Source organism: Bombina bombina, chromosome 1, assembly GCF_027579735.1.
Source record: "Bombina bombina isolate aBomBom1 chromosome 1, aBomBom1.pri, whole genome shotgun sequence".
Classification (NCBI taxonomy): domain Eukaryota; kingdom Metazoa; phylum Chordata; class Amphibia; order Anura; family Bombinatoridae; genus Bombina; species Bombina bombina.
This window is the reverse complement of record NC_069499.1, coordinates 773124689-773143581: the sequence shown is the minus strand read 5'-3', so window position 1 is coordinate 773143581 and position 18893 is coordinate 773124689. Positions and strand designations below refer to the sequence as shown.

The window sequence follows — 18893 nt, the reverse complement described above, 5'->3', positions numbered from 1 at the left end:
AAAATATCACCTGATCATCTCTTTGTAAAAAAGAAAGATATTTTAGCTCAAAAGTTCCTCAGTAGCCACATCCCATTGTAAAGGATTTCTAAGCAGCAAATCAGTATGTCTGTCCTGGGACAGCGGAAGGAACGCGCTTCGTGCACTCTCATGTTATTTCCCTATTCAGTGTAAGGAAGTTTACAATGTAATCTCATGAGAGTTAAGTGAAATCTCATGAGATCACAGTAAAAGAATTCATGACCTCAGCACTGTTGATGCTGATTGGCTGCTGTTCATTTCATTTTTTTTTTACATGCAGCTGGGCTGCAGCTGAGTATAACTTTTTACACAGAACTTACTCTGCTGAGCTGAGGAGATTGTGAGGTAAAATATCTTCCTTTTTTACATAGAGATGCTCAGGTGACATTTTCCTGTCAGCTTTTTGCAGTTATACTGCATCAGTTTCAAGTGATTTAGCATATGAGTATTATGTCCCTTTAAACAACTTTCTAATTTACTCCTATAATCTAACTTACTTTGCTTCATTGTATCCTTTGTTGAAAAGCATACCTATGTAGGTTTAGGAGCAGCAATGCCCTACTTAGAGCTAGTTGCTGATTGGTGGCTGCACATATATGCCTTTTTGCATTGGCTCACATAATGTTTTCATCTTGCTCCCAGTAGTACATTGCTGCTCCTTCATCATTCGATTCAAAGAGAATGAAGCACATTTGATAACAGAAGTCAATTGGAAAATTGCATAAAATCATATGCTCTATCTGAATCATGAAAATAAAAATTAGTTTCATGTCCCTTTAATACATCATATACATTTGTAAATGGCCCATAAATGTGTTGTTAAAGGACCACTGTAACCAAAATTAAACTTTAATAATTGAGATAGAGCACACAATTTTAAACAACTTTCTAATTCACTTCTATTATTAAAATGTGTCTTTTATATGCACACTTTCTGAGGTACCACCTCCTACTGAGCATGTGAAAGAATTCACAGAATATATGTGTATGTATATTGTGATTGGCTGATGGTTGTCACATGATGCCATGAAAGGAAAATTAAACTAACTTTGAAATTTACTAGAAAAAAAATCTACAACTCATTTGAAATTCAGATATGAAGAAATGTTCACTCCAGCCCAATAATTGCAGAAAAAAACAGACCTTTATTGCTTCACGGTCCCAAAGAAAAACAAACAACGTTTCAGACCTCTCACAGGTCCTTAGTCATATAATTTGAAATTCAGACATAGGGCCTGGTATTCTAAGATTCTCCAGCTTGGAGAGAAATTGTAGTTCAGACTTCACAAAGGTTGAACAAACAAACTAACGCCTAGATTACGAGTTTGGCGTTAGCCTTAAAAAGCAGCGTTGAGAGGACCCAGCGCTGCTTTTTATCTAACGCTGGTATTACAAGTCTGACAGGTACAGGATCACCGCTCACTTTTCTTCTGCGACTCGAGGCTACCGCAAATCCCCTTACGTCAATTGCGTATCCTATCTTTTCTATGGGATTTGCCTAACGCTGGTATTACAAGTCTTGGAGAAAGTGAGCAATAGAGCCTCTACCTCCAAGACTCCAACCGCAAAAAAAAGTCAGTAGTTAAGAGTTTTATGGGCTAACGCCGTAACATAAAACTCTTAACTAAAGTGCTACAATGTAAACTAACACCCATAAACTACCTATGAACCCCTAAACCGAGGCCCCCCCCACATCGCAAACCCTATAATAAATTTTTTTAACCCCTAATCTTCCAACCGGACACCGCTGCCACCTACATTATCCCTATGAACCCCTAATCTGCTGACCCTAACATTGCTGACACCTATATTATATTTATTACCCCCTAATCTGCCCCCCCAACCTCCCCCGCCACCTACCAACACTCATTAACCCCTAATCTGCAGACCGGACATCGCCGACACTATAATAAATGTATTAACCCCTAAACCGCACCACTCCCGCCTCGCAAACACTATAATAAATTTTATTAACCCCTAATCTGCCCTCCCTAACATCGCCGCCACCTACCTACAATTATTAACCCCTAATCTCCCGCACCCGTCGCCGCTACTATAATAAAGTTATTAACCCCTAAACCTAAGTCTAACCCTAACACCCCCCTAACTTAAATATAATTTAAATCTAACAAACTAAAATAACTATCATTAAATAAATTAATCCTATTTAAAAATAAATACTTACCTATAAAATAAACCTTAATATAGCTACAATATAATTAATAATTACATTGTAGCTATTTTAGGGTTTATATTTATTTTACATGCAACTTTGTATTTATTTTAACTAGGTACAATAGCTATTAAATAGTTAATAACTATTTAATAACTACTTAGTTAAAATAATTACAAAATTACCTGTAAAATAAATCCTAACCTAAGTTACAAATACACCTAACACTACACTATCAATAAATTAATTAAATAAATTAACTACAATTATCTAAACTCAAATACAATTAAATAAACTAAACTATAGTAGTACAAAACAAAACAAACACTAAATTACAAAAAAAAAATATTACAAGAATTTTAATCTAATTACACCTATTCTAAGCCCCCTAATAAAATAAAAAAGCCCCCCAAAATAATAAAATTCCCTATCCTATACTAAATTACAAAAGTAATCAGCTCTATTACCAGCCCTTAAAAGGGCTTTTTGCGGGGCATTGCCCCAAAGTAATCAGCTCTTTTAGCTGTAAAAAAAAATACAACCCCCCCCCAACATTACAACCCACCACCCACACACCCCTACTCTAAAAGCACCCGATCCCCCCTTAATAAAACCTAACACTACCCCCCTGAAGATCACCCTACCTTGAGCCGTGTTCAGCCAGCCGTCCACCGATGGAACAGAAGAGGACATCCGGACCGGCAGAAGTCTTCATCCTATCCGGGCAAAAGAGGACATCTGGACCGGCAGAAATCTTCATCCTATCCGGGCAGAAGAGGACATCCGGACCGGCAGACATCTTCATCCAGGCAGCATCTTCTATCTTCATACTTCCGGAGCGGAGCCATCTTCTATCCAGCCGACGCGGAGCCATCCTCTTCTTCCGACGGACTAACGACGAATGAAGGTTCCTTTAAATGACGTCATCCAATATGGCGTCCCTCGAATTCCGATTGGCTGATAGGATTGAACTTCAATCTGATTGGCTGATAGCATCAACCAATCAGATTTTTCCTACCTTAATTCCGATCGGCTGATAGAATGTATGTGTCGGCGATGTTAGAGACAGCAGATTAGGGGTTCATAGCTATAATGTAGGTTGCGGCGGTGTCCGGAGCGGCAGATTAGGGGTTAATAATATAATGCAGGTGTCAGCGATAGCGGGGGCAGCAGATTAGGGGTAATAAGTGTAAAGTTAGGGGTGTTTAGACTCTGGGTTCATGTTAGGGTGTTAGGTGTAGACTTAGAAAGTGTTTCCCCATAGGAAACAATGGGGCTGCGTTAGGAACTGAACGCTGCTTTTTTGCAGGTGTTAGGTTTTTTTTCAGCCAGCTCAGCCCCATTGTTTCCTATGGGGAAATCGTGCACAAGCACGTTTAGCCAGCTCACCGCTACCGTAGGTAACGCTGGTATTGAGAGTTGAAGGGAAGCTAAATTTGCTCAACGCTCCCTTTTCTGAGGCTAACGCAGCCACTCAGACAACTCGTAATACCAGCGTTGGCTTAAGGGTGCGCTGGAAAAAAAGGCTTGTTAGCACCGCGGGTCTTTACCGACAAAACTCGTAATCTAGGCGTAAATTTTTAAAAGAAAAAGCACGGAACTCTCCAGCACTATGAGACCTCTCTCATTTATGTATGTTTAGCAGAGACAAACCCAGTGCAAAATAGCACTGCATGATATGAGAGCTCTGTCACATTTACACTTTGTGCGTTGGAATTTTATATTACTATATATTTCAGATTGGGTCCTTTCAGTATTATTGCTTTCCACTTTCTCATTTATATTTTAATACATTTAAATCTAGCAGTGATTTTTTTTACAGTTTCTGATTATGCTTTGAAGGTTTTTGTGTTACTTTAATAGCTTATGATCATATCCTATTATATAAAAGGCCAAGTGTGTTTGTCCGAAGCTGTCATGCGCAGTAGAGACAGCACAAGGACAAACACACCTGGCCTTTGAGATCCCTACCTGATCTGCGGCAGAGGTGGGCGTGGCCAGGCATGATGGGGGGCGTGACCGGACGTGAAGTGGTGTGGCAGGGCGTGAAGGGGCGTGGTCGAGTGTGAAGGGGGCTTGGCCAGGTGCGGTCACTCGCAAGATAAAGGGGAGAGAGATAGAAATGGGGGTAAGGATAAAAAGAGAGGGGAGAGAGAGGGGGGGAGAGAGAGAGGGGGGAGAGAGAGAGGGGGAGAGAGAGAGAGGGGGGGAGAGAGAGAGAAGGGGGGAGAGAGAGAGAGATGGGAGAGAGAGAGGGGGGGCAGAGAGAGAGAGTGGGGGAGAGAGAGAGTAGGGGAGAGAGAAAGGCAGTGAGATAGAGAGGGAGGGAGAGAGAGAGGGGGGAGAGAGGGGGGGAGAGAGAGGGGGGAGAGGGGGGGAGAGAGAGTGGGGGAGAGAGAGAGGGGGGGAGAGAGAGAGGGGGGAGAGAGAGAGGGGGAGAGAGAGAGAGGGGGGGAGAGAGAGAGAGCAAAAGAGAGGGGGGAGAGAGAGAGCGCAAAAGAGAGGGTGGGAGAGAGCGCAAAAGAGAGGGGGGGAGAGAGAGCGCAAAAGAGAGGGGGGAGAGAGAGCGCAAAAGAGAGGGGGGAGAGAGAGCGCAAAAGAGAGGGGGAGAGAAAGAGCACAAAAGAGAGGGGGAGAGAGAGCACAAAAGAGAGGGGGAAGAGAGAGCGCACAAGAGGGGGAAAGAGAGTGCAAAAGAGAGGGGGAGAGAGAGAGAACAAAAGAGAGGGGGAGAGAGAGAGAGCACAAAAGAGAGGGGGGAGAGAGAGCGCAAAAGAGGGGGGAAAGAGAGTGCAAAAAAGGGGGGAGAAAGCGCAAAAGAGAGGGGGGGAGAGAGCGCAAAATAAAGGGGGAGAGAGAGAGCGCAAAAGAAAGGGGGGAGAGAGAGAGCACAAAAGAGAGGGGGAGAGAGGGGGAGAGACCAGAAAAGAGAGGGGGGAGAGAGCGCAAAAGAGAGGGGGAGAGAGAGAGTGCAAAAGAGAGGGGGAGGGAGAGCTCAAAAGAGAGGGGGAGAGAGAGAGCAGAAGAGGGGGATAAAGAGAGGGAGAGAGACAGCAAAAGAGAGGGGGGAGAGTGCACAAAAGAGAGGGGGAGAGCGCAAAAGAAAAGTGGGGAGAGAGAGCGCAAAAGAGAGGGGGGAGAGAAAGAGCGCAAAAGAGGGGGGAGAGAAAGAGAGCACAAAAGAGAGGGGGAAGAGCACAAAAGAGAGGGGGAGAGAAAGTGCAAAAGAGAGGGGGAGAGCGCAAAAGAGAGGGGGGAGATCGCTAAAGAGAGGGGAGAGAGAGAGAGCACAAAAGAGAGGGGGAGAGAGAGAGCGCAAAAGAGAGAGGGGAGAGAGAGAGCACAAAAGAGAGGGGGAGAGAGAGAGCGCAAAAGAGAGGGGGAGAGAGAGAGTGCAAAAGAGAGGGGGGAGAGAGAGAGCTCAAAAGAGAGGGGGAGAGAGAGAGCAGAAGAGGGGGGGATAAAGAGAGGGAGAGAGACAGCAAAAGAGAGGGGGAGAGTGCACAAAAGAGGGGGGGAGAGCGCAAAAGAGAGGGGGGAGAGAGAGCGCAAAAGAGAGGGGGGAGAGAGAGTGCAAAAGAGAGGGGGGAGAGAGAGCGCAAAAGAGAGGGGGAGAGAAAGAGAGCGCAAAAGAGAGGGGGGAGAGAGAGAGCTCAAAAGAGAGGGGGAGAGAGAGAGCAGAAGAGGGGGGATAAAGAGAGGGAGAGAGAAAGCAAAAGAGAGGGGGGAGAGTGCACAAAAGAGGGGGGGAGCGCAAAAGAGAGGGGGGAGAGAGAGCGCAAAAGAGATGGGGGGAGCGCAAAAGAGAGGGGGAGAGAAAGAGAGCGCAAAAGAGGGGGGAGCGCAAAAGAGAGGGGGAGAGAGAGTGCAAAAGAGAGGGGGGAGAGAGCGCAAAAGAGAGGGGGGAGAGCGCAAAAGAGTGGGGAGAGAGAGAGCACAAAAGAGAGGGTGAATGAGAGAGAGCGCAAAAGAGAGGGGGGAAGAGCGCAAAAAGAGGGGGAGAGAGTGAGCACAAAAGAGAGGGGGGGAGAGAGTGTAAAATAGAGGGGGAGAGAGAGAGCACAAAAGAGAGGGGGAGAGAGAGTGCAAAAGAGAGGGGGGAGAGAGGGCGCAAAAGAGAGGGGAGAGAGAGCGCAAAAGAGAGGGGGGAGAGAGAGCGCGCAAAAGAGAGGGGGAGAGAGCACAAAAGAGAGGGGGAGAGAGAGCAAAAGAGAGGGGGGAGGGAGAGAGAGAGCAAAAGAGAGGGGGAGGGAGAGAGCGCAAGGGGTGGGACAGCTGTACTGCAAAAAATGGCCCGTGTGAACGGGCTTTAGGACTAGTTTTGTATATTTCTCTGTAGCTTTTATAAATTACATAGCACCTTGTATTTGCTGCATTGTGAACTAAAACTAACACTTTCAGAAAGTGGGAGGGACAGGGCAGTTCCCTGGGCTGAACAGGGGAGTTCCCAGGATATGTCTGAAGCTCTCTCACAAGTCTTGTGAAATTTTGTAACAATTTTAAGCAAGCTGGTCTCACTGATTTGTCTTGTCAACTGTGTGCAGGTGAAGTTTGCTCAAAATACAAAATACACTTATTTTAACTAACAGAAAAGTAAGGTATATTAAAATACAGACAAAAGCATGTTAAATTGTAGTGAAAATATTTAAGTTTAATTTTGAATCGATGCAAACGGAGCCTTTACATCTCAGCACCAAGGGCTTCTCCATTTACCTTCTCTCTCCCATGTAAAATGTTGTATCCCAGAGAGCTTCATTACTTTCTATTAAAGGCGGCTCTCATCTCACTGGGATTTCCAGGTTCCTCCCCTTTACTTAGAACATTTAGTGAGTTGTGATCCTATGAAATCAGCACTATAATATCTCTCCAAACAAGAGAATGTTTGATTATCTGGCCCATAGAAAGTAATGACACTCTGGTAAACTAAAGCTGACAGTTTTTCTTTTTTTATTTAAATAAAAGACATGCAAAGGGAAATCTAATTTGTAAAAGATACACATAAATATACAAAGTATGAGCCTAATTTGTTAAAGTTACCCAGAAATTGTGAAGGCATAAGCATAATTTGTAAAATCACAATCCTAAATCCACTGCTGTATACAAAATAAAATACTTGCCATATATATTTTAAATATATATGTATCAGCAGACTAAAATGTAAAGGATATTTAAATGCTTCTAAACCCAACCCTGTTTTGAACTTTTTAGTTAGTGAAATACAGTATGCTTCATATGTTCCTTTTAATTTCAGTTCATGCAAAAACGTTTAGTAAGAATATTTTTCAACTCAAGTAGCAATATGATAATGTATTTAAATAGTTATTTAAAGTGATGATTAACTCTCCCCTTTTTAAAATCAGACCTGGACTGTTAGTGATATTTTAGATAGGGTTTAATTCATCAGTTGTAATGAAGATGCGCTAGTAACTTACTTTTTAATACAGATGTAAAATTCAAATACTCCGTGCTCCACTGCCCACTTCAAAACCCAATTTTTTCTGTGATCTAAAGGTTTGAATTGTTGTCCAGTCAGCGCTCTAGCTACAATAAAAGTGCCATATGGGGAGAACGCTGATTGGACAACAATTCAGACCGTTAGCTCACAGAAAAATTTACTTTTGAAGTTGGGGGAGGAACTCAATTTAAAATATCACTATCTTTCTTGATCACTTTAAGTAAACTATTATATAGTGAAATGGACAGAGGTCCTGGGTTACTGACTTATTTTATAGAGATCACAATATAGAGCATATAAAGAACATCAAGATAATAGTATACCACTTATAGTATAGTATTAAATATACTGCACTTATTCCAGTGCATAGTGAAGTGGTTACAATACATTGTGCAACATAAGGGAAAATAGGACTTCCTGTTGCTGGCCCACAGTGATCCTGTCAAGATCGTTGACACGTAGCAGGAACCACACAGAACCGTAAAGTGGCTTTAAATATCCGCAGCAGCTCAGTGGACTTCAAAACATGACAGGCTTTTAATAATTTTATATCCAGTAAGTGCATGTATGTTAGCGCTTATTGTGTGTTTAAATAAAACTACACTTGAGTCGGAGTTTGCGCTCTTGTTATTTTTTTTACACAGATTAGGGAAAATAAGGTTAAAATTAAACTTCATGGTTCAGATAGATTATGCAATTTTAAAGGACCATAATACCCAAATGTTTAAACACTTTAATGTGCTGCAGCATAGCTGTAAAAAGCTGACTAGAAAATATCACCTGATCATCTCTTTGTAAAAAAGAAAGATATTTTAGCTCAAAAGTTCCTCAGTAGCCACATCCCATTGTAAAGGATTTCTAAGCAGCAAATCAGTATGTCTGTCCTGGGACAGCGGAAGGAACGCGCTTCGTGCACTCTCATGTTATTTCCCTATTCAGTGTAAGGAAGTTTACAATGTAATCTCATGAGAGTTAAGTGAAATCTCATGAGATCACAGTAAAAGAATTCATGACCTCAGCACTGTTGATGCTGATTGGCTGCTGTTCATTTCATTTTTTTTTTACATGCAGCTGGGCTGCAGCTGAGTATAACTTTTTACACAGAACTTACTCTGCTGAGCTGAGGAGATTGTGAGGTAAAATATCTTCCTTTTTTACATAGAGATGCTCAGGTGATATTTTCCTGTCAGCTTTTTGCAGTTATACTGCATCAGTTTCAAGTGATTTAGCATATGAGTATTATGTCCCTTTAAACAACTTTCTAATTTACTCCTATAATCTAACTTACTTTGCTTCATTGTATCCTTTGTTGAAAAGCATACCTATGTAGGTTTAGGAGCAGCAATGCCCTACTTAGAGCTAGTTGCTGATTGGTGGCTGCACATATATGCCTTTTTGCATTGGCTCACATAATGTTTTCATCTTGCTCCCAGTAGTACATTGCTGCTCCTTCATCATTCGATTCAAAGAGAATGAAGCACATTTGATAACAGAAGTCAATTGGAAAATTGCATAAAATCATATGCTCTATCTGAATCATGAAAATAAAAATTAGTTTCATGTCCCTTTAATACATCATATACATTTGTAAATGGCCCATAAATGTGTTGTTAAAGGACCACTGTAACCAAAATTAAACTTTAATAATTGAGATAGAGCACACAATTTTAAACAACTTTCTAATTCACTTCTATTATTAAAATGTGTCTTTTATATGCACACTTTCTGAGGTACCACCTCCTACTGAGCATGTGAAAGAATTCACAGAATATATGTGTATGTATATTGTGATTGGCTGATGGTTGTCACATGATGCCATGAAAGGAAAATTAAACTAACTTTGAAATTTACTAGAAAAAAAATCTACAACTCATTTGAAATTCAGATATGAAGAAATGTTCACTCCAGCCCAATAATTGCAGAAAAAAACAGACCTTTATTGCTTCACGGTCCCAAAGAAAAACAAACAACGTTTCAGACCTCTCACAGGTCCTTAGTCATATAATTTGAAATTCAGACATAGGGCCTGGTATTCTAAGATTCTCCAGCTTGGAGAGAAATTGTAGTTCAGACTTCACAAAGGTTGAACAAACAAACTAACGCCTAGATTACGAGTTTGGCGTTAGCCTTAAAAAGCAGCGTTGAGAGGACCCAGCGCTGCTTTTTATCTAACGCTGGTATTACAAGTCTGACAGGTACAGGATCACCGCTCACTTTTCTTCTGCGACTCGAGGCTACCGCAAATCCCCTTACGTCAATTGCGTATCCTATCTTTTCTATGGGATTTGCCTAACGCTGGTATTACAAGTCTTGGAGAAAGTGAGCAATAGAGCCTCTACCTCCAAGACTCCAACCGCAAAAAAAAGTCAGTAGTTAAGAGTTTTATGGGCTAACGCCGTAACATAAAACTCTTAACTAAAGTGCTACAATGTAAACTAACACCCATAAACTACCTATGAACCCCTAAACCGAGGCCCCCCCACATCGCAAACCCTATAATAAATTTTTTTAACCCCTAATCTTCCAACCGGACACCGCTGCCACCTACATTATCCCTATGAACCCCTAATCTGCTGACCCTAACATTGCTGACACCTATATTATATTTATTACCCCTTAATCTGCCCCCCCAACCTCCCCGCCACCTACCAACACTCATTAACCCCTAATCTGCAGACCGGACATCGCCGACACTATAATAAATGTATTAACCCCTAAACCGCACCACTCCCGCCTCGCAAACACTATAATAAATTTTATTAACCCCTAATCTGCCCTCCCTAACATCGCCGCCACCTACCTACAATTATTAACCCCTAATCTCCCGCACCCGTCGCCGCTACTATAATAAAGTTATTAACCCCTAAACCTAAGTCTAACCCTAACACCCCCCTAACTTAAATATAATTTAAATCTAACAAACTAAAATAACTATCATTAAATAAATTAATCCTATTTAAAAATAAATACTTACCTATAAAATAAACCTTAATATAGCTACAATATAATTAATAATTACATTGTAGCTATTTTAGGGTTTATATTTATTTTACATGCAACTTTGTATTTATTTTAACTAGGTACAATAGCTATTAAATAGTTAATAACTATTTAATAACTACTTAGTTAAAATAATTACAAAATTACCTGTAAAATAAATCCTAACCTAAGTTACAAATACACCTAACACTACACTATCAATAAATTAATTAAATAAATTAACTACAATTATCTAAACTCAAATACAATTAAATAAACTAAACTATAGTAGTACAAAACAAAACAAACACTAAATTACAACAAAAAAAATATTACAAGAATTTTAATCTAATTACACCTATTCTAAGCCCCCTAATAAAATAAAAAAGCCCCCCAAAATAATAAAATTCCCTATCCTATACTAAATTACAAAAGTAATCAGCTCTATTACCAGCCCTTAAAAGGGCTTTTTGCGGGGCATTGCCCCAAAGTAATCAGCTCTTTTAGCTGTAAAAAAAAATACAACCCCCCCCAACATTACAACCCACCACCCACACACCCCTACTCTAAAAGCACCCGATCCCCCCTTAATAAAACCTAACACTACCCCCCTGAAGATCACCCTACCTTGAGCCGTGTTCAGCCAGCCGTCCACCGATGGAACAGAAGAGGACATCCGGACCGGCAGAAGTCTTCATCCTATCCGGGCAAAAGAGGACATCTGGACCGGCAGAAATCTTCATCCTATCCGGGCAGAAGAGGACATCCGGACCGGCAGACATCTTCATCCAGGCAGCATCTTCTATCTTCATACTTCCGGAGCGGAGCCATCTTCTATCCAGCCGACGCGGAGCCATCCTCTTCTTCCGACGGACTAACGACGAATGAAGGTTCCTTTAAATGACGTCATCCAATCTGGCGTCCCTCGAATTCCGATTGGCTGATAGGATTGAACTTCAATCTGATTGGCTGATAGCATCAACCAATCAGATTTTTCCTACCTTAATTCCGATCGGCTGATAGAATCCTATCAGCCAATCGGAATTCGAGGGACGCCATCTTGGATGATATCATTTAAAGGAACCTTCATTCGTCGTTAGTCCGTCGGAAGAAGAGGATGGCTCCGCGTCGGCTGGATAGAAGATGGCTCCGCTCCGGAAGGATGAAGATAGAAGATGCCCCCTGGATGAAGATGTCTGCCGGTCCAGATGTCCTCTTCTGCCCGGATAAGATGAAGATTTCTGCCGGTCCGGATGTCCTCTTCTGCCCGGATAGGATGAAGACTTCTGCCGGTCCGGATGTCCTCTTCTGTTCCATTGGTGGCCAGCTGGCTGAACACGGCTCAAGGTAGGGTGATCTTCAGGGGGGGTAGTGTTAGGTTTTTTTAAGGGGGATCAGGTGGTTTTAGAGTAGGGGTGTGTGGGTGGTGGGTTGTAATGTTGGGGGGTGGATTGTATTTTTTTTTACAGGTAAAAGAGCTGATTACTTTGGGGCAATGCCCCGCAAAAAGCCCTTTTAAGGGCTGGTAATAGAGCTGATTACTTTTGTAATTTAGTATAGGATAGGGAATTTTATTATTTTGGGGGGCTTTTTTAATTTATTAGGGGGCTTAGATTAGGTGTAATTAGATTAAAATTCTTGTAATATTTTTTTTGAAATTAAGTGTTTGTTTTGTTTTGTACTATAGTTTAGTTTATTTAATTGTATTTGAGTTTAGATAATTGTAGTTAATTTATTTAATTAATTTATTGATAGTGTAGTGTTAGGTGTATTTGTAACTTAGGTTAGGATTTATTTTACAGGTAATTTTGTAATTATTTTAACTAGGTAGCTATTAAATAGTTATTAACTATTTAATAGCTATTGTACCTAGTTAAAATAAATACAAAGTTGCCTGTAAAATAAATATAAACCCTAACATAGCTACAATGTAATTATTAGTTATATTGTAGCTATATTAGGGTTTATTTTATAGGTAAGTATCTATTTTTAAATAGGATTAATTTATTTAATGATAGCATTTTTAGTTAGTTTTATTTAAATTATATTTAGTTAGGGGGGTGTTAGGGTTAGACTTAGGTTTAGGGGTTAATAACTTTATTATAGTAGCGGCGACGTTGGGTGCGGGAGATTAGGGGTTAATAATTGTAGGGAGGTGGCGGCGATGTTAGGGAGGGCAGATTAGGGGTTAATAAAATTTATTATAGTGTTTGTGAGGCGGGTGTGCGGCGGTTTAGGGGTTAATACATTTATTATAGTGGCGGTGATGTCCGGTCGGCAGATTAGGGGTTAATAAGTGTTGGTAGGTGGTGGCGAGGTTGGGGGGGGACAGATTAGGGGGTAATAAATATAATGTATGTGTCGGCGATGTTAGAGACAGCAGATTAGGGGTTCATAGCTATAATGTAGGTTGCGGCGGTGTCCGGAGCGGCAGATTAGGGGTTAATAATATAATGCAGGTGTCAGCGATAGCGGGGGCAGCAGATTAGGGGTAATAAGTGTAAAGTTAGGGGTGTTTAGACTCTGGGTTCATGTTAGGGTGTTAGGTGTAGACTTAGAAAGTGTTTCCCCATAGGAAACAATGGGGCTGCGTTAGGAACTGAACGCTGCTTTTTTGCAGGTGTTAGGTTTTTTTTCAGCCAGCTCAGCCCCATTGTTTCCTATGGGGAAATCGTGCACAAGCACGTTTAGCCAGCTCACCGCTACCGTAGGTAACGCTGGTATTGAGAGTTGAAGGGAAGCTAAATTTGCTCAACGCTCCCTTTTCTGAGGCTAACGCAGCCACTCAGACAACTCGTAATACCAGCGTTGGCTTAAGGGTGCGCTGGAAAAAAAGGCTTGTTAGCACCGCGGGTCTTTACCGACAAAACTCGTAATCTAGGCGTAAATTTTTAAAAGAAAAAGCACGGAACTCTCCAGCACTATGAGACCTCTCTCATTTATGTATGTTTAGCAGAGACAAACCCAGTGCAAAATAGCACTGCATGATATGAGAGCTCTGTCACATTTACACTTTGTGCGTTGGAATTTTATATTACTATATATTTCAGATTGGGTCCTTTCAGTATTATTGCTTTCCACTTTCTCATTTATATTTTAATACATTTAAATCTAGCAGTGATTTTTTTACAGTTTCTGATTATGCTTTGAAGGTTTTTGTGTTACTTTAATAGCTTATGATCATATCCTATTATATAAAAGGCCAAGTGTGTTTGTCCGAAGCTGTCATGCGCAGTAGAGACAGCACAAGGACAAACACACCTGGCCTTTGAGATCCCTACCTGATCTGCGGCAGAGGTGGGCGTGGCCAGGCATGATGGGGGGCGTGACCGGACGTGAAGTGGTGTGGCAGGGCGTGAAGGGGCGTGGTCGAGTGTGAAGGGGGCTTGGCCAGGTGCGGTCACTCGCAAGATAAAGGGGAGAGAGATAGAAATGGGGGTAAGGATAAAAAGAGAGGGGAGAGAGAGGAGGGGAGAGAGAGAGGGGGGAGAGAGAGAGGGGGGGGGAGAGAGAGAGAAGGGGGGAGAGAGAGAGAGATGGGAGAGAGAGAGGGGGGGCAGAGAGAGAGAGTGGGGGAGAGAGAGAGTAGGGGAGAGAGAAAGGCAGTGAGATAGAGAGGGAGGGAGAGAGAGAGGGGGGAGAGAGGGGGGAGAGGGGGGGAGAGAGAGTGGGGGAGAGAGAGAGGGGGGGAGAGAGAGAGGGGGGAGAGAGAGAGGGGGAGAGAGAGAGAGGGGGGAGAGAGAGAGAGCAAAAGAGAGGGGGGAGAGAGAGAGCGCAAAAGAGAGGGTGGGAGAGAGCGCAAAAGAGAGGGGGGGAGAGAGAGCGCAAAAGAGAGGGGGGAGAGAGAGCGCAAAAGAGAGGGGGGAGAGAGAGCGCAAAAGAGAGGGGGAGAGAAAGAGCACAAAAGAGAGGGGGAGAGAGAGCACAAAAGAGAGGGGGAAGAGAGAGCGCACAAGAGGGGGAAAGAGAGTGCAAAAGAGAGGGGGAGAGAGAGAGAACAAAAGAGAGGGGGAGAGAGAGAGAGCACAAAAGAGAGGGGGGAGAGAGAGCGCAAAAGAGGGGGGAAAGAGAGTGCAAAAAAGGGGGGAGAAAGCGCAAAAGAGAGGGGGGGAGAGAGCGCAAAATAAAGGGGGAGAGAGAGAGCGCAAAAGAAAGGGGGGAGAGAGAGAGCACAAAAGAGAGGGGGAGAGAGGGGGAGAGACCAGAAAAGAGAGGGGGGAGAGAGCGCAAAAGAGAGGGGGAGAGAGAGAGTGCAAAAGAGAGGGGGAGGGAGAGCTCAAAAGAGAGGGGGAGAGAGAGAGCAGAAGAGGGGGATAAAGAGAGGGAGAGAGACAGCAAAAGAGAGGGGGGAGAGTGCACAAAAGAGAGGGGGAGAGCGCAAAAGAAAAGTGGGGAGAGAGAGCGCAAAAGAGAGGGGGGAGAGAAAGAGCGCAAAAGAGGGGGGAGAGAAAGAGAGCACAAAAGAGAGGGGGAAGAGCACAAAAGAGAGGGGGAGAGAAAGTGCAAAAGAGAGGGGGAGAGCGCAAAAGAGAGGGGGGAGATCGCTAAAGAGAGGGGAGAGAGAGAGAGCACAAAAGAGAGGGGGAGAGAGAGAGCGCAAAAGAGAGAGGGGAGAGAGAGAGCACAAAAGAGAGGGGGAGAGAGAGAGCGCAAAAGAGAGGGGGAGAGAGAGAGTGCAAAAGAGAGGGGGGAGAGAGAGAGCTCAAAAGAGAGGGGGAGAGAGAGAGCAGAAGAGGGGGGATAAAGAGAGGGAGAGAGACAGCAAAAGAGAGGGGGAGAGTGCACAAAAGAGGGGGGAGAGCGCAAAAGAGAGGGGGGAGAGAGAGCGCAAAAGAGAGGGGGGAGAGAGAGTGCAAAAGAGAGGGGGGAGAGAGAGCGCAAAAGAGAGGGGGAGAGAAAGAGAGCGCAAAAGAGAGGGGGGAGAGAGAGCTCAAAAGAGAGGGGGAGAGAGAGAGCAGAAGAGGGGGGATAAAGAGAGGGAGAGAGAAAGCAAAAGAGAGGGGGGAGAGTGCACAAAAGAGGGGGGGGAGCGCAAAAGAGAGGGGGGAGAGAGAGCGCAAAAGAGATGGGGGGAGCGCAAAAGAGAGGGGGAGAGAAAGAGAGCGCAAAAGAGGGGGGGAGCGCAAAAGAGAGGGGGAGAGAGAGTGCAAAAGAGAGGGGGGAGAGAGCGCAAAAGAGAGGGGGGAGAGCGCAAAAGAGTGGGGAGAGAGAGAGCACAAAAGAGAGGGTGAATGAGAGAGAGCGCAAAAGAGAGGGGGGAGAGAGCGCAAAAAAGAGAGGGGAGAGAGAGAGGGGGGGAGAGAGTGTAAAATAGAGGGGGAGAGAGAGAGCACAAAAGAGAGGGGGAGAGAGAGTGAAAAAGAGAGGAGGGAGAGAGAGAGCAAAAGAGAGGGGAGAGAGAGCGCAAAAGAGAGGGGGGGAGAGAGAGCGCGCAAAAGAGAGGGGGAGAGAGCACAAAAGAGAGGGGGAGAGAGAGCAAAAGAGAGGGGGGAGAGAGAGAGAGAGCAAAAGAGAGGGGGAGGGAGAGAGCGCAAGGGGTGGGACAGCTGTACTGCAAAAAATGGCCCGTGTGAACGGGCTTTAGGACTAGTTTTGTATATTTCTCTGTAGCTTTTATAAATTACATAGCACCTTGTATTTGCTGCATTGTGAACTAAAACTAACACTTTCAGAAAGTGGGAGGGACAGGGCAGTTCCCTGGGCTGAACAGGGGAGTTCCCAGGATATGTCTGAAGCTCTCTCACAAGTCTTGTGAAATTTTGTAACAATTTTAAGCAAGCTGGTCTCACTGATTTGTCTTGTCAACTGTGTGCAGGTGAAGTTTGCTCAAAATACAAAATACACTTATTTTAACTAACAGAAAAGTAAGGTATATTAAAATACAGACAAAAGCATGTTAAATTGTAGTGAAAATATTTAAGTTTAATTTTGAATCGATGCAAACGGAGCCTTTACATCTCAGCACCAAGGGCTTCTCCATTTACCTTCTCTCTCCCATGTAAAATGTTGTATCCCAGAGAGCTTCATTACTTTCTATTAAAGGCGGCTCTCATCTCACTGGGATTTCCAGGTTCCTCCCCTTTACTTAGAACATTTAGTGAGTTGTGATCCTATGAAATCAGCACTATAATATCTCTCCAAACAAGAGAATGTTTGATTATCTGGCCCATAGAAAGTAATGACACTCTGGTAAACTAAAGCTGACAGTTTTTCTTTTTTTATTTAAATAAAAGACATGCAAAGGGAAATCTAATTTGTAAAAGATACACATAAATATACAAAGTATGAGCCTAATTTGTTAAAGTTACCCAGAAATTGTGAAGGCATAAGCATAATTTGTAAAATCACAATCCTAAATCCACTGCTGTATACAAAATAAAATACTTGCCATATATATTTTAAATATATATGTATCAGCAGACTAAAATGTAAAGGATATTTAAATGCTTCTAAACCCAACCCTGTTTTGAACTTTTTAGTTAGTGAAATACAGTATGCTTCATATGTTCCTTTTAATTTCAGTTCATGCAAAAACGTTTAGTAAGAATATTTTTCAACTCAAGTAGCAATATGATAATGTATTTAAATAGTTATTTAAAGTGATGATTAACTCTCCCCTTTTTAAAATCAGACCTGGACTGTTAGTGATATTTTAGATAGGGTTTAATTCATCAGTTGTAATGAAGATGCGCTAGTAACTTACTTTTTAATACAGATGTAAAATTCAAATACTCCGTGCTCCACTGCCCACTTCAAAACCCAATTTTTTCTGTGATCTAAAGGTTTGAATTGTTGTCCAGTCAGCGCTCTAGCTACAATAAAAGTGCCATATGGGGAGAACGCTGATTGGACAACAATTCAGACCGTTAGCTCACAGAAAAATTTACTTTTGAAGTTGGGGGAGGAACTCAATTTAAAATATCACTATCTTTCTTGATCACTTTAAGTAAACTATTATATAAATTCTAGGCTCTTTAATGTATTTTTCCTCAAGTGTAATCGAACAGTCAGGGGGAGGGTTCAAAATCTGATTTACTTGATTCCTTGATTCGTAGAATCTTAAATGCTTGCAAAGGGCATATAACAACTATTTTCATTATACAAAAGAACAAAAATATGTAACCTAAACTCTTCTTCTTCATCTATTATTCACATCTGCTGACCTTACATACACCATTGTTCAGTGCAAGTTGAATGATAAAAATAGGCAGAAGAATGCCAAATATATTTTGTGTATGTGGAAGGCAAATGTAATTTAATTTTTTATCACTCAAGATTGTGATAAATTGTTTTCTATTATTATAGTAATTTGTAAAACTGCATACCTAATTTAGGCAATAAATATCAGAAGTGCAGGGTTGCAAACCCTTCAACTTAACATTAAAGACAATAATTGTGTGCAAATCCAACTGCTTAGCAAAGGAAGTTGAAATGATTAAAACAAAATAAACTCTATTACCAACATAAAGAAGGAAACCAAAATGTTTTGTACTGCATTGCTTTCTGATAGTAACAACATTTGGTGCATCTAATAGAGGGTCTTTTAAACTTTTTCACAGATTATTGTGTTTGTGAATTTGTGTTTTTGTTTTAAGGCCCTTGGATTAGGGTTGCCACCTTGGCTATGTTTTCCTGGACACTTATGAGCTACACATGCTTTACCTGTCTAGCCAATAATAAGGGCCTTCCTTGCATTTACATATATGGTTGTGTTAAATGGCCCAATACAAGACATCTTTCATAGTAAAGAAGAACTGCTAGCAACAAGGAAAAACAATAATTACAAACACACCACTTTGGAAACATGTTTGGAAAGGGACTTCTGCAAAGATGCGTAATTGTTAAAAGGACAGTGTAAACCAATGTTCATATAACTGCATGTAATAGACACTACTATAGAAAAGAATAAGCACAGGTGCTGATCTAAAAAATCCAGTATAAAACCATTTAAAAACATACTTAGAAGTTCCAGGTTTAGCAATGTTGATGAGGTTAAGCTGGGACACCCACTGAAAGGGACTGGGAAAATAAAAAGGGCAGACACTCCTCCTCCCCCCTTCCCTGCATATGAAAAGACAGATAACAAAAACAGGAGCCAGCAGTAGTCTGTAAATGCATGTATACATCTGATACTGTGGGGCTTAGTTAGGAGTCTGAAAATCAGCACAATGTTATTAAAAAATAAGTAAAACTATACATTGTTACAAAAACACTCCCAGGTGACCTATATAAATAGATCATCTACAAAATAGAAAGAAACATCTA

General features: G+C 42.1%; 1 protein-coding gene across 1 annotated transcript in view; it reads right to left on the bottom strand.

Moving 5' to 3' along the window:
- Positions 1-18893, bottom strand: part of TBX22 (T-box transcription factor 22) — a 77591-nt gene that overhangs the window by 45319 nt on the left and 13379 nt on the right. Inside the window, exon 2 of the mRNA XM_053691969.1 lies at positions 16295-16330. Coding sequence (XP_053547944.1) covers positions 16295-16330 — 36 coding nt within the window. The remainder of the gene's footprint in view (positions 1-16294; positions 16331-18893) is intronic.